General features: G+C 31.1%; 2 protein-coding genes across 2 annotated transcripts; both read left to right on the forward strand.

The window, feature by feature from the left end:
- Positions 1-414: 414 nt before the first annotated feature.
- On the forward strand, positions 415-1,554 carry LOC112089200. The gene has a single exon (XM_024160182.1). It carries the CDS (start codon positions 415-417, stop codon positions 1,552-1,554), a length of 1,140 nt encoding a protein of 379 aa, XP_024015950.1.
- Positions 1,555-1,644: 90 nt separating this feature from the next.
- On the forward strand, positions 1,645-2,808 carry LOC112089201. Its single transcript, XM_024160183.1, has 6 exons — positions 1,645-1,698; positions 1,756-1,846; positions 1,958-2,164; positions 2,260-2,464; positions 2,542-2,684; positions 2,780-2,808. The coding sequence occupies exons 1-6, from the start codon at positions 1,645-1,647 to the stop codon at positions 2,806-2,808; spliced, it is 729 nt and encodes a 242-aa protein (XP_024015951.1).
- The last annotated feature ends 13,498 nt before the right edge of the window (positions 2,809-16,306 follow it).

Genomic DNA, 16,306 nt, shown 5'->3' on the forward strand with positions numbered 1-16,306 from the left:
TGAACCGCTAAAAAACCAGAAACCGGCCGAACCGTCAAACCGCATAAACCGGTTCAAAGAAAAAAGCTTAAATCGTTTTTTTTTCTTTCTTTTTTACGTATTTCTACCTTCGTTATTTGATATAGGGTTTCTAAGTTTACAGCTTTCTGCCTTTCTCTCTGCAACTTACCACCGCCTTACTACGTTTACAGTTCAAAATCAAGGTAAAGTGTTTCAATTTTGATCAAAGCATAGAACGATTACTACGTTTTACAACCATTAAATAATTGAATAGTTTGTTGAGTTTAGTTAGTTTTAGACTTTTAGTATCTATTATATAAAGTATAAACTACCACTTCGTGTGCTTTGACGTAATCAATTTTTTAATTGCTTTATTTTTGTTTGGTTATTATTTTGTTTGTAGTGAATTCAATAATGGAAGAGAATGATTCAGATGCAACACTTCCATCAGATACATATACAGAACCTCAATTGCCTTCACAACGTTCTGTTCGTCAAAAATACGATGCGGCTTGGGCATATGTCACTCAAACTGTAGATTCACTTGGAAAAAGTACTTTTACTTGTGACTTTTGCGGTAAGAAAAACCAAGGAGGTGGAATCAATAGAATGAAACAACATTTAGCTGGACAGAAAGGAAGTACCAATGCATGCAAGAAGGTTCCTCCAGAATTTCAATACGCAATGAGAACGTCACTGAAAGAAAACGAGGATAGAGCAAAAGAGAAAAGGGGGGTTAATGTTATGAGACAATTTCATGATGTAGATGATGGTCAAGCTTCTCATCAAGGTTCTGTGCCTCTGAGTCGGAAAAGAAAGGGTAGTACCGATATAAACTCATACTTTAAAAGGGGTTTAGAAGATCAGGTGCAACCTACCATAAAGTCATGTCTGCAAAGCAAGGAAAAGATTCATGATGCTGATATGGCAGTTGCTTTGTTTTTCTATGACGTGTGTATGCCCATGAATGCAGTGAATTCTAGGTTTTATCAGCCTATGATCAGCAAAATTGCAAGCATGGGTCATGGTTACATTGGACCTTCATATCATGATTTACGTGTTCGTTTACTACGTGATGCTAAACTGCAAGTTTCTTTAATTATTGACTCTGTTAGGAGTACATGGGCTGGTACTGGTTGTACTTTGATGGATGATGGATGGAAAGATACAAGGCAAAGACCGTTAATCAATTTTCTGGTCTACTGTCCTAAAGGGATAACTTTCATCAAATCAGTCGATGCTTCTGGAATATATACAAATGCAGAGAATTTGTGTAACCTATTTTCTGACGTTGTGGAGATTATTGGCCCCCAAAATGTGGTCCATATGGTGACAGATAGTGCACCTAACTACAAAGCTGCTGGTGCTAAGCATGTAGAAAGATATCCTGCCATATATTGGTCACCATGTGCAGCCCACTGTATTAATTTGATATTTCAAGATATGGGAGAACTACCTCAGGTGGAGAAGCTAACCAGTTCTGCATCAAAGATAACTGTGTTTGCGTATAACCATAAGCATATCTTGAATTGGTTAAGAAACAGACCAGGGTGAAGAGAGATAATTCGTCCTGCAGACACTCGTTTTGCTACAAATTTCATAGCTTTGCAGAGTTTGTATACTCATAAGGATGATTTGCAGAGTATGGTGGTTGATGAGGAGTTCAGGAAAATATCGAGATCAGAGAAAGCAAAGCGTGTGAAACAACTTATTTTTGATGAAGACTTTTGGAATGGGTGTTTTATGATTGTGCAGATTATGTCTCCTTTGATCCGTTTGCTGCGTATTTGTGATTCTGATGAGAAACCATCTTTGCTTATGTATATGAAGGGATGTATAGGGCACGGTTAGGTATCAAGAAGATATTCGATAAAAAAAAAAGATCTTTATAGGCCTTATACGAGGATCATTAACTACAGGTGGGATAAGATGTTACGTCGTGATATTTACACTGCAGCTTACTTTCTGAATCTAGCTTTCTTGTACGATAAAAAGAACTTTAGTGACAAGCCTGAGATTACAAGTGGAATGCTAAATTTGATTAAAAAGCAGAATGGTGGTTTAAGTGAAACAAAACTAGTATCTACTATTGGCCGCTATAGAGATCGAGAAGGAAGTTTTTCTCGGGAGATGGCACTTACTTGTAGCAAAACTACTCGACCAGGTTAGTGATGTTATGTTATGTTAATATATTATGTTTTTCTCTAAATTTTAAGATGTTTAATTACCTGGAATATTTTTTTCTTGTTGTATTTGTAGATGAATGGTGGAAATTGTTTGGTTGTGATATTCCTGATTTGCAAAAGCTCGCAGTCCAAATTCTTAGTCAAACAGCTTCTTCATCTGGATGTGAAAGGAACTGGAGTGTGTTTGAACGCATTCACACCAAAAAGAGAAATAGGCTGGACCATCAAAGGCTCAATGATCTTGTCTATGTTCATTATAATTTACGTCTACAAAACAGGTTTGTTATTTGTAGAGTATGATAGATTTTTTTTTATGCATATTTATTAATATATAGTTTCTTGTCTTTATGTGTAGATCGAAGAGAAGTAGATCATATGATCCAGTTGATTACGAGTCTATCGATAAAACTGAGTTTTGGACTGTGGAAGAAGAAGAAGAAGGGGAGCTTGATTATTCTGAGTTAGAAGATAAACTTCTTGAAGAATATCCTAAAGATGGTTAATAGTTTATTTTTTTTAATTATTTTTTCATTCTATAATTCAAAATTTAAAATATTTGATTAATATGTATTTTGCTTTTTTTGTTTTTCAAGGTGATGAAGATTTGGACAAGGAAGATTGAATGTGCTACTCTATTTTATTTTGGTGCTCTTTTTTATTTAGACTATTGAGGTTTTTTTAAAATTATTGCTAATGCTACTCCATTTTATTTTGGTGTTGTTTTGGATTTATTTTATGAATGTTTTCTTAAATATTAAAGAATTTTATTTAATATTTAATTAATTAAAGGTTGTAAAATATCATCAAACCGGTTGAACCTGGTTGAACCCAGTTAAACCATATTAATCCATGACCCAAAAATGTTTCCGGTTTGGTCACCGGACCGGTAATATTCGATAGAAGAAAATGTCTATAAAGGAAGTAACCTTTCTAAAATCAAATAGATTCTATATATAGATGGTATATGTTATATCCAAAATTATACATATATACATGTAAAATATATAAACAATAAATACAATGATATTAAATGACATAAGTAAATTGGCAATTAAACATTACCATACATAAATACTAAATAAGTCATTACAAATATACTAAAGTAGGTTCAAATTCATCATAGTTTTATGGGAAAATATTACATAATGGGAATGTTTAACAGTTACGAGAAAATATAAGTACATAATAAGGATTAAAATTATGACCAGCTTGGATCTTCATGGATATCGGTAAAAGGAAGCCTGACCAAAATAATTTCAAGTTAACAATGGAAAAAAATATTAAAATAAACTATAAAATAAATTATATATATATTAATATCAATTAGAAAAATTACCAGTCAAGATAATCGGAAATCTCTTCTATGTGACGATTGAAAAATATTTCAGAATGGTCTCCAGCATTCCTTATGCGATATATCCCTGTATGATTTTAAAATATAAAGAGCACACATGTTAGAAGCCAAATTATCATATTAACAAAGTGGAATTGAATGTTCCCACTAGATTATAAAATTTAATTACTAACCTTCATAATCATAGGTGAGACGAAACATGCGCAAAGTCAATACTCTTTCATAAGTACCTATGTCTTCCCACTTCTTCCAGAAATCCAGAGCAGTCTTCCCAATGAGTGTTATGTCCATATCAACATAACTAAACCAAAAAAATTATATTACCACAACATTAACAAAAATACATATGTACAATATAAGACAAATTATTTGCCTTTACATATATAGATGATAATATAAAACATCTTACTTCATGTCTCTTATCTGAATGTCCAATTTTTGAGTAGGTCTAAAAATCATCTCGTAGGGATCATCAATGTCAGAACTTAGTTCATCATCAACATAGATGATTACGCCGATCAAGTCTACAAAAAAAAATTCATTACACAATATTTATACTAATTCTTAAATTCAATAAAAGTAATAAGCCTAACCAATAGATTACTCAGTAGGAAAATTTCCTCGGATAATGGCATCAAATGACATAAAATCCATCATATGCTTAGGATTGACTTGAAAGGTCTTGTCTACAACAGTATCGGCGTTCATGTTGATGAAGTGGTAGTTTATAGTATTTCTGAATGATCCGAACGCATTGATAACGTTGAAGAATTTGATATAATTCCATTCTCCTTATTTAAAATTTGGACCAAGCGAAGGGATAAGATCATGATCTATCGATGCCTCTATTTTGTAGCCCTAAATTCGTGAACCAAATAATCATTTCTGATATTCATGTGTTTAAATGTTCATAAAATACAACAAAATAAAAAACTTCAAAAAGATGAACTTACATTTTCGTCACCGAAGATAAGATGCAATTCCTGGTGTTGATTACGGTAGTTGAAGTGTTCCCAAACTCGTAGAACTTTTATAAGAATTATGGAGTCAGTTTTTGTGGGAGAAAGATACTCAAGTGTACAATAGCGAGGCATGTTTCAGGAAAATGGTTGTTTTCCTCAACCTTTAGGTTTTTTTTCGTTAAGATGGAGAGACATTTTTTTACTTGGTCCTTTATATGTATAGCAAAGCAAGTATAGGGTTTGAAAGGTTGTGTCGTTTTGTAAAATTAGAATAAATTGCAACCTTTGACATTTGTTGCACTACGTGAATTACGAACAAACCAAATTGGCTACATTCAATTCATAGGTATATTTAACTTTTATATTGATTAAATATATATAGAAAATATGTAAAGATAGTAGAAAAATGTCATATCTTGTACTGACTACTTCTCTTTAATTAAATCAATGAATTCATTTCATTAATTATAAATAATTAATGAGAGTACAATCCCGGAATTTATGTACTCTATTTTTAATACAGACACAAATCACGGACCATACAAATTTTGAATATCATAGTTATTTTTTGTTGAAAACAAATAGAGTATGATTCAAGAAAAAATGCTAACACAATTAAATTGTTTGGATAAGTTATCTTATTCAGAATAATATATAAGTTAAGATTTTCAAGTTTAACACTATAGAAATAAGAAATAGGAAACAATAATCTCTTTTACTGAGAATGGTCTTCATATTCATCAAGGACGGAAGAAAATCAATGGAAGTTGCAAGCCTGAAAAAATATTAGGATTTTTTATCATTATATATATATATATTTATAAATATTAAACTATAGGATACAATATCAAAGATGGAATAAACATACCTCAACCTTGCTCTTTCCACTTCTGGGGTAGGAGGATCCTCGAGAATATCAGATATGAATCTTTCCGATTCAACTATCCATTCATCTAAATACATAGACATACTCAGTATATGGGAAAAATATCTATATGTAAAACTTATAATTAATTAAAATATCAAATAATGAGGTAGTTAGTTACCTCTCCATCTAGTGAAAGAGAAAAATCGCAATACAATAATATGCCTAGAAGATCTTTCACGACCCCTTCAAAGTTCTTCAAATTTCCTTGCCAAGTTATCCCAAGCAATACATTTCAAAGATTCTCCACTGTATATTTAAATCATTTATAACATTATTAATATACTTTAAAATTTGTAAACAATATACACATAACATATGTTTTGAGGATAAGTTGTACAGACCTGAAATCTTGAATTTTAAAACGAATAAGTGGACGTTGCGTGGGTGTGTCCGATGTATCGGACATAGGAACTCCTAACTGAAGTTTCTGAACAATTGTGACAACACACAGAAGATCAACTGCAAAAATAAAAGACTGCCTTTAAATACATGTTGGACTTCCTTACATACACGATTTAAAATAAAAAGTTGTAAGAAACATACCAAGATATCTATCTGTATGAATAAATCTATATAAAATATTCATGAATGCACAAAAAGATTATATTCCTCTGGACGACTTCGGATCGGTTTTCTTAACAATGGTATCCTCGAGGAAAGGTATATGATAGTTGTTTGATGATATACTTGGACGAATCACTCTATCAGTAACTTCAAAATTACCAAGAAAAACCCAATCTCCTTCAACCAATGCATACTCGAATTTGTCTATTATATCACATTGAATAGTAGACAGGATGCGATTGCCCTACACGGTTTATCAAAATAAATAACTGAAAAATACATTCCTAAAACATATATACGGTAAATATATTCAAACATCTAAAACTTACAAATTCATCCACAAGAACGAACATCCGATTAGGTCGATCGAAGAGAGTATAATCATAATAATCTCTTAGTATTTGTACACAAATACGATATCCACCGTTTGTCTTCTGAAGATCGGAAACTCTTTCACAAGGAGACATTCTTTGTTTAACTTTTTTGTTAAGTTTGAAGATGAAAGAGAATAAGGAAATGAATAGTTTTCTATGTGATGGAGTAAAATGGTTATGGTTTTAATGTCGTCTTAATTGAAACTTTCGTTTAAATTTATGACAGTTGGTTGAACCAAAAATTTTAAATCACAAATTAAATTTTAAAAAAACTGAATTAGGAAAACAAATTGTAGGGAAAAATTCTAGTTCCAAAATTAAATAAAAATATGCAACAAAAAAAGTTTCACAAATACCAAAAAAAATTAAATTAGCTTCTTATATAAAGGAGTGAGTGAAAGTCCAGACGATGGATTCTCAAGTTCGTCAGAACTCGTAAGGATCATCGTCAAAACTCATAAGGAGTATTTATTTAAACTACTCATATATTATACTTATATTTTTTTGATGCAAATAAATTAAAATGTATAACATGTGACTGACGAACATAGTATGCAAAACGCAAACATATTTTATTAATAATTCAAATTCTAGAAACAGTTAACTAACCACAAAAAAATAAATATCTGAATGCTCAAAATACTAAACCAAATATTGGAAAAGAGAAAGTTATTCAATAAAAAATTGAATAATAACAAATTCATAAACTCTAGAATATATGGGATCACATCTTCCCATTTTTGGCTCCCTCTTTGCCAACAACTTTACCACCACCACGTCCTCGAGTTCGTCCTTTTGCAACACCTTCATTGGATTCACTTGTAAGAAGAGCATTCACCAAAACACCATCACTCTTCAGTGTATCCTCATCAATCACTTCATTAGCATATGTCGTTTCCACACTATTCTCACTATTACATGACTTCTTAGACGATGTGGATGAGTCGACTGAATCTTTAGGATCATCACGCTCACGCTTTGATAAAGGAGTTTTGATATTGCCAGAAAAATCATCTGAAGACTCTTGGCTATGTGTGTTCATCAGTGATACCTATAAATAATAAATTTCAAGATATAGTATTGTCCCATAAATATAAAAATACATTCACATCATATGAATTTTACCTGATCGCCAGACATGAGTAAACTCTGATCACCCCCATCTTCAGATTCATTCGCATCATCAACGGTGGTAGTCAAAATCTGATTGCCTTCCAAACTTTTCCGACCTTGTATGTATTACTACCACCGAAGAGATTTTCTTTCTCAACACAAATTAGAAACTGAAAAGTCTTTCCAACCAAGTTTTGCAGTGCATCAGGAACGACATCTGGATTTTGTATCTATGTTGAAAAATAATAAGTATTTGGAAAATGATTTTTTAATATAAAACTAATTGAAATAAAATATATAAAGTGTATAATACCTCATCGTATGTCCCTTTTAAAATTTCATCACAGATTGGTTAACAATATCCTTTGCATTTAAATCAAAAAGAAAACATTTGATCTTGCTCGTGTTTTCCATTACACAAAGATGGAGTTTGTATCTACAATATAATTTCAATGTAAACATGTGATTATATGTTTTTGGCAAACAATTTGTTATTTATTAATTTATAAAATTTGGTTACCTCGCACTGACAGATGATACTTTGGCATCACATGTTTCACATGAATAAAGCTTCTTAGTTTTATCACAAAATTTCTCGTCTTCGCGTTTTGGGATTTTGTAGACCTTTTTCCCATACTTAGTGCAAACCAAATAAAACCATGACCAATATGTATCAACCGCGTATACAGTACACATGATTTTACATTTTCCAACCTGAATATTTAACAATAGAACAGTCACCATATTTACATAAACTATATTGATAAATCAACACATAAAAGTTAAGATTTGAGTTATACCTTTAATTTAGTCGATACCATATATAAGGTTTTATACCCTTTAAGTATTTTATGTTATTAGTTTTATATTAAAAAATCATTTCCCAAAGACATATCATTTTATCAACATATAATAAAGTTATGACAATTTTGTTATGTACCTCCAAATAATCTTGCAGTTCAGCAATAGTAACCATTGGAAACTGATCAAAATTACTCTCATCATCATAAGAAATCCTCTGACGTGGCTTGCTACTCAAGAAAATAATATTTCCGCCATTTGCAGGTAAACTTCATATTGGAAAACAATTATTATTAATAATCACATTGTCAAAAAATTTGTGTTTGACATAAAAATAAATTGTTTACCTATTTTTGAAATCAATGACATCTGGATCGTTAAGATCTATGAGCACCTTAGAGGTTTGGAAAGAATTAGTAATTTGACGTTCACCTATGATAATTTAAACAAATAATCAAAATGCATTGTATTTTATGTTGAAACAACAATTTTGTAATTAAATATTTTTACCTCTAAACACATTGATTTTTCCAAAACGGATTACAATGATGACCCAACGTTCGCCAGCATTCTGACAAACCGAATAGACGTGCTCGCCAAATTTACCCCAAAGTGTGCATGGTAAGCGCTCCTCTCTACATATAATAGGGTTCAATTAGATTAGAGTAAATATTTAAAAGAATAAAAATAACGTAAACGTAGTAAAAAATAATGTTAACAGTATATACTCACTTCACATTACACAAGTCGAACTCAAGCTTGCTTGTGTCCTTGTTCATGACAGGGATTGTTTCAAGTTCACGTACACTTTCAACTCGTTCAATAACATCTGGTATTTTAAAAAATGACGTCAGATGAATACGTATATAAATGTAATAAACTAACTATATAGATAAATAGAAACTCACCGATCAAAAAACTTGTACTTGTGGAATCGTTCAAGATTGTATCATAATCTAAGAACTCAAAAAAATCGACTGTCAGATCGATTAGCACTTTTGGTGACAACGGTTGATGAAATGAAGGACATCTTGAATTGATGTTTTGTGGCCCGGTATTGACCGGACGCCTGGTTCAATGAAAAGTTCTCGATGAACTTTCATTCACAGACAACCATCAACCGCTCAAAACGATGCAACAGGTTTTTCTTTACGGTGGCGTGGATTTTGGTACCCTGAAAATAAAAAATGTTTATAAGTAAACCATTAATAGTTAGTAGTACGAAATTGTAATTACACATTCACTTGATCATACCATTTCATCTGCGAGAATTATTTCGAGAGATTCTCCACTCTTAGTCTGGTACTGCTTCCAAGTGTGAAGCACCTTCACTTGCACCTTCCACCCAGTCTTGAATGGCTTTAAGTCAGCCAAAGGAGTTAAACTCACGTTGGAAGCCATTGCAAAGAATTGAATAGAAGTAAAAGTTGAGAAAGTTGTAGTTGATGTAGAGTGAAATGGAATACGATAGTGTCGTATTTATAGTGAAACAGTATAGGGTTTTTGCAATACCATTGAGTTGTATGTAATCTGGTGGCCAAGTATATTTTTCTCAATTCAAATTGAACACAATATTGATTGGAAATAGCGAATCCTAATTTTTTTGTAAAGTAGTTGTTATTGAGTATCTATACGGTGATCCGAAATAAATGAGATACTATTCAATAACAAACTAATAGAATATTCTCATAGATTGATATTTAGCAATAGCTCAAAATAAAATTTCCGGATTTTATACAATGCTGTTAAGAGGGAAGATACATTGGCGGCTAAGTATATATGTTCAAATTTAAATTAATACAATATTTTGGCAAATAACTAAATACGTCATTCTTGAAAGTTGTTATTATTGTGCTAATAATCGGGTATGCGAGAAAAAAGATTTGAAGATTTGTACGTAAAATGTTCTTAATATGTAAATATATTTACTGCGATATCTATTTCATTTATCCCGATTATTAAGAGCTAAATATTTAAAATGATTACATCTTCAAAAATAATGAATTGCCTAAAATAAGAAACAGGTCAAATTAAAGGATCTGCGTTTTTTAAAACGGGTCAAAATAAAGGACGTGGATTTTCTTTGGTTTCAGTTTTTTTTTTTGTTCGTGGAATATATTTTTTATAATGGCATTTCATGTAATATAACACGTAATACCGAATTCAATTTCCTAAGTGTACTTCTCCTTTAATATTATAAGATATCCCATGACAGTTAACATCAGGCTATGAGCCAGATGTATCCTATCTCCATGTGTTTTGGATGTATGGTATATGTCTTGATAGTCCTGCCGCAAAGAATAAAAATAGGACCACAAAGGATATTGAGAATATATATTGACTATATGTCACCAAGTATAATTAGATTAGTTGAACCGGTAACTGAATTTATGTGCCAGAATAACCATATACAGAGATAGTTGTCCAAAAACATATATGAAAGGGTTCCAAAAGAACCAGATAAAGAATTTCGTCTAGAAAACGAAAATGATACTGAAAATATGAGATTTCAATCAGCTTCACCAAAGTGAAAAACATGAAACTGAAATTATGAATTTAATCGGTTACGTCGTATTTGGGTGATACGATTTGAAAGGGTGAGACTAACACTGATATTTCAAAGTGATAAAAGGGACCACATGTTCAGTTTTGTTGGAAGGAAGAGAAGACATATATTTCTGCTCGTTTGTGTATGCGTCGAATTTTGTTTATGAAATAAAGTTTCTATGAGGATATTGGAAATCATCATGATTCTCCACTGTTCGAAACAAACCGTTTATGTTTTGTGGGGATTTTAATGATTTATATTTTTTATGGTGAAGAGCACTCAAACTATAAAGATTGTTCTTTCATTCAGCAAAGAATGAGAGATTTTCAAGACTTGGTAAGATACAGTTTGGAAAATTATCATGGCCCTTGATTCACATCGTGTAATAAAAGAGGTGAAGAGAGTAGTTTTTAAAAAGTTGGACGCAGTGTTCGTGAATGGGGATTGGCTGAGCTGTTATCCACAATTATATAGTGTGCTCGAAGGAGAGGATGATCAGACCATTCTTTATATCAATTTCGTTTGGAAGTTGAAGCGACCAGAAGTTCTAACAAAAAAATGAAATCTTTGAAGCCTCTATTACGCTTGTTGGGTAAAGAGGAGTTGGAGGATTTTCCACGGCGTACCAAATAAGCACACAAGGATTTTTATAAGAAACCAGATAATGATGCTCCTAACCCATTTATGCAAGCAAGAGCTAGTGGATTGGGGAAAGGGTTTTCTTAAGCAAAAATCTAAGCTTCATTGGTTAAATGTGGGTGATCAAAACAGTTTTTCAAAGAATGGCACTTGTACAAAAAAGGAGAAACTAAAGAAGAGAAGTGAAGGATCCGAAATAGGGGGTGGAGGGGTGAAGAAATTAAGGAAAGTTTTTTTTAAGGAGTTCTTAACACATAGTCAGGCTAATTTTCGAGAAATGACAATGGAGGAATTAAAAAGAAGATATGGGAATTTGATGATTTGAGATGGAGAAAGAGCAACTTATGAAGTAGATCTTGAAGGAAGAAATAAGACCCATTTTTTTCCTTTGCAAAGCAAAAACTCACCACGGACAATATGATATATGAGTGAGTTTTTTAAAGCTTCATGGCTGCTTATAAGGAAAGGATTTTATCGGTGTGATTCAATCTTTTTTATCAAGAAATTCTTACCCAAGCATCTAAACGCAAGTACGCGACTATCCTAGCTATCATCCCAAAAAATAAAGAAACAAAAGACATGAAAGATTATCGATCCATCTCATGCTATAACATACTATAGTAGGTGATATTAAAGATATAGCTAATCGACTAAAGATTATGCAACCAAAATTCATTTCTAGAATCAGTTGGCATTTGTTAAGGAACAGTTATTGATGGAAAATGTGGACTATCATAAAGAATCGATCATAAAGATAATGAAGGACCATCATAAAGAATCGATCACCCCTCGATGTGAAATGGAAATAAACATCTTGAATTTTTTTTTATTTGGTCAATGGTGTTTCTTTTTGAATACATTGTCAGCACTAAAATTTCTAGAGAAATTCATTCACTGAGTTCGATTATGCATAACCACAGGTCCACAGCCTTCTTTTGGTACACTTGAATGGGGGACTTAGGCGACTTTATAAGAAGTGAACGAGGACTCCGACAAAGCTGCTCCTTCTCATCTTACCTCTTTGTCATCTGTATAAACGTATTGTCAAGGTTAATGAATATGCAGCTGATTAGAGAATCAGCTACAACCCGATGTGCAAAAATTTATCCAACTAAATCATCTATGTTTTCAGATGAATGGTCTTTGTTGATGGGCATAAGAGATTAATAGAGGCGATTATTAGAATATTTGATGATTTCGTGGGAAATTCAGGACTGAAAAATAAGTATTTTTTTTCTGTTAAAACTGAAAAATATGTGTTGAAAAGTCCACTCTCTATTAGTATGAGATCTCAGACAGTAATCGAATGTCATATCTCAGGTAATATTATATATCAAAGTTGAATTATCTTGACTAGCTTGTTTGCTTTTCTATGATATAATCTGCTTCTTTAAATCATGTTTTAAAAAAAATTACCATTGTATCGTTACTTGGCAGAACCGTCATCCTCCATTAAGGATAACGGTCTTATGGAGACGATTGAGAGGCACAAAAGGAGGTATGAGTTTCCTGCATAATGAAGGAAATAACTCAGAACTCTGTGTACTAACTATATATAATCATGTCACATAACACATAATCAAGAGCAAAGGCAAAAATGTAATGATATTAACTCTGTAAAACTAAAAAATCATCATATATAATATAAGCTAAATAAAATTCGAGTTAAAGATCTCTCATTCAATCTTAGGGTGGCTAATTACATTTTGTCCTTCTTTATATTTTTTTAAAAATTAGATTTAATAAAAATATTAAAAATTGAAAACTAGTTTAAATTTAATAAAAACATTAAAAATCAGAATTTGATAAAAAATTATTAAAAATATTTGAATTTAAGAAAAAAATTAAAAATCAATAAAAATTGAAAATTGGTTTAAATTTAATAAAAAATATGAAAAACGTAATTTAATATAAGAAATATTAAAAATCGTAATTTAATAAAAATTATTAAAAATCGTAATTTAATAAAAAATATTAAAAGTCGAAAACTGGTTTAAATTATCAAAAATCGTAATTTAAGAAAAAACATTTAAAATCATAAAAAATCGAAAATTGGTTTAAAATTAATAAAAAAACACTAAAACTCGTAATTTAATAAAAATTTATGAAACATTGTAATTTAATTAAAAAAAATTAAAATTGGAAAAATCGAAAATTGGTTTAAATTTAATAAAAAACATTAAAAATCAAAAATTTGTCTAATTAAGTTTATAAATTTATATTGCACATATTCAATTAAAAAAAGAATTTTCTTAATTATTGAAACTCTAACTTGTTCTTATATATATATCAACTTTTTCATATAATACTTGATTACTATGTTTTAGTCTCTGGTTAATCTTTTCTTTACATAGATGAGATCTCAAGTATGTAGTTAATTTGGTTTGTGATTTATGACATTTTTATAAGCCACAGAAAACCGAGTTAACCACATACCTTGAGATCACAAATCACAAGTGTACTCAATTTGTGTGCTGGAAATTGTAACTCAATTTCCCAAAAAAAAAAGAGGTATTGGAAATTCTTGGGTTTAGGTTTTCGTTTTGATTTTCAAATATTTTAGTGTTGTTCAATTTTTTAATGAATTGGAATAAAATAATTTGTTTGTGAAAGCAATTGTATATTCGTTTTTCAGTGGTGAATTGGAATGCATGTTCCTCATTTATCATGGTGGAAAGGTTGAACATTTGAAGACAACACTGTTTATTACGGCGGAGGGTCTTCAACCACCAAAACCCTAGTTCTTCCTCAGTTTTCTGTCTGAAGTCTGAACTCACGACTCTCACGAAGAGGAATAAGACTGATGTCTTTTCTTTTTAAATCACAAATTTCTTAAAACGTCGTATAGCTTTTTTTTGTTTTTCTCTTCTATCCCAAACGACGTCGTATAACAACAGTAGCTGACGGGGATTCCACAGTGGCATGTGACTCATCTCCGTTAACGGAGTTTCGGGGTTGACTAACGATCCCCGAGTCAATGTACGTTTGGGCCAAAAAAAATAAGGGTTTGGGTACGAAATGACCATTTTTTAATAGTTGAGGTATGTTTTGGCACAGTGTAAAAGTTCGGGTATGAAATGGTACCATGTATGTCAGTTGAGATAGGGATTAGCCGTTTTCCCGCTATTATTGTGTGTGTATGTGCAAGCTTTTAATGATTTCTGGTTTTCAGTTTTTCTTCTTCAGAAATTAGTTATCCTCTGTTAGTAAAATACATAAAACATTTGGGTGCGATAAATATATGTGTTAAATTCATGTAAATAAACGAATAACACATTGGCGTAAGCCCGACCCATATCAAATTCATCCCCATTTAGAGATTTAAAAGCTCAAAATGCAAGAAGAATATCTCCATGTTCAACAAGAAAAACCTCTAGGTTGGTTCTCACTTCCGAGAAAAAAAAAAGTTGTTGATATCGAATATGAGAAAAAAAAATTAAATTCATTAAACTCAATCCAAAGAAAAAAAAATGTCAATAATTTAACCGCTCCGCAATTTCGGCATTAGTTTCTTAGTTCTTTATTAACTTTTCTGATCAAAAAATAATTTATTAATTATTACTCTCTCCAATCTTATTTAGATGATGTTTAAGAGGATTTGTTTTATAAAAATAAATGACATTCAATCAATATCTATTTTGTTAATGAAATTTATTAATAGAATATAATATAAAAAACAATTTATATCTTACGAGCGTTTATGGTATTCTGGTTTGATTATATCCAAGGAGAAGAAAAAAACTTCAATTAGCTTTGATTATATCCAAATGACTTATATTTACTTATCATACTAATTTTCAAAAGATTACGTTTTTTTGTTTTCATACTATCCTCAATAAATCTATAACCAACTAAATCTTACTTTAAAAAATAACATTAACTTTTTCATTCGTACTTTATGGATAATTAGGTAGTGTTTTAAAAAGAAAAAAAAAAGATATGATTAACCAGATTTTCATACATCTTGCGATTTAACCCAACTTTCGATTTAATATAAACAATATTTTTATTCAGTATAAATACCCCTGTTTAGAACGTTCGTATTTATTCTACCTCACATTCTTACCTTAACTCTCATAAGTAAGCACCACACAAGTATTACATGCTACGATGCATACATAATTAGTTTCACAACACAATGAGCATATTATATTGTAGCTTAATATTATTACGTTTTAGATATGCTTATCGATTTTTACCAGAATTTTTGCTTCTTTGTAGTAGCTCCTATAATGGCTAACAAAGGAACTGAGTCCAAAAAGACAAGCTACTTTGAAGCTTGGATGGAATGCAATCATTTTAACCCCAAGGCAAAGACATTCACGAATCCTGAGATTCCTTCCAGATGGGTTTGGAATCCTAAGCAAAGGGAGTGGACACCATTGATTACTGAAAGTGATGATGAGTATATTGAAGCATTTTGGAAGCAAGAGAATGGTCTTCCTCATCTGGTAATCCACATATACAAATATCGTTACCATTAGATCATTCTCATAAATATTATCACTGAAATTTGGTTGTGCTAATTCTTTTGCTCCTCTAATAGAAATTGCAGAGGCTCACGGATTTGTAAAAAGTTGGTTGAGTGGAAATGAAAGCAGCTTGCGGGGATTTCTCATAACAATAGCTTGTAAATGTTTTCCCCTTTTGTTCCACAGCTCTTAACTATTTCATAAATCAGAGTATCAGACTTTTAAACATTATGTGTATATATATCTTTGTACGTCGTGATCAAAGTAAAAAATATATATCTTTGGTTTGTTTACCTACACTTTAAAAATTAATTTTATTATATAATTTAGTAGCAAGATGAAGACGACCTAAAGAAACACTACAA

Source organism: Eutrema salsugineum, unplaced genomic scaffold (genome assembly GCF_000478725.1).
Source record: "Eutrema salsugineum unplaced genomic scaffold, Eutsalg1_0 scaffold_12, whole genome shotgun sequence".
NCBI lineage: Eukaryota > Viridiplantae > Streptophyta > Magnoliopsida > Brassicales > Brassicaceae > Eutrema > Eutrema salsugineum.

Bases quoted from the DNA above. Each gene is read 5' to 3' on its own strand.
- LOC112089200 (XM_024160182.1), top strand. From the start codon at position 415: ATGGAAGAGAATGATTCAGATGCAACACTTCCATCAGATACATATACA.
- LOC112089201 (XM_024160183.1), top strand. From the start codon at position 1,645: ATGGTGGTTGATGAGGAGTTCAGGAAAATATCGAGATCAGAGAAAGCA. The intron at 2,165-2,259 runs GTTAGTGATGTT...TTGTATTTGTAG, and splicing joins TAGCAAAACTACTCGACCAG to ATGAATGGTGGAAATTGTTT. The intron at 2,685-2,779 runs GTTAATAGTTTA...TTGTTTTTCAAG, and splicing joins TGAAGAATATCCTAAAGATG to GTGATGAAGATTTGGACAAG.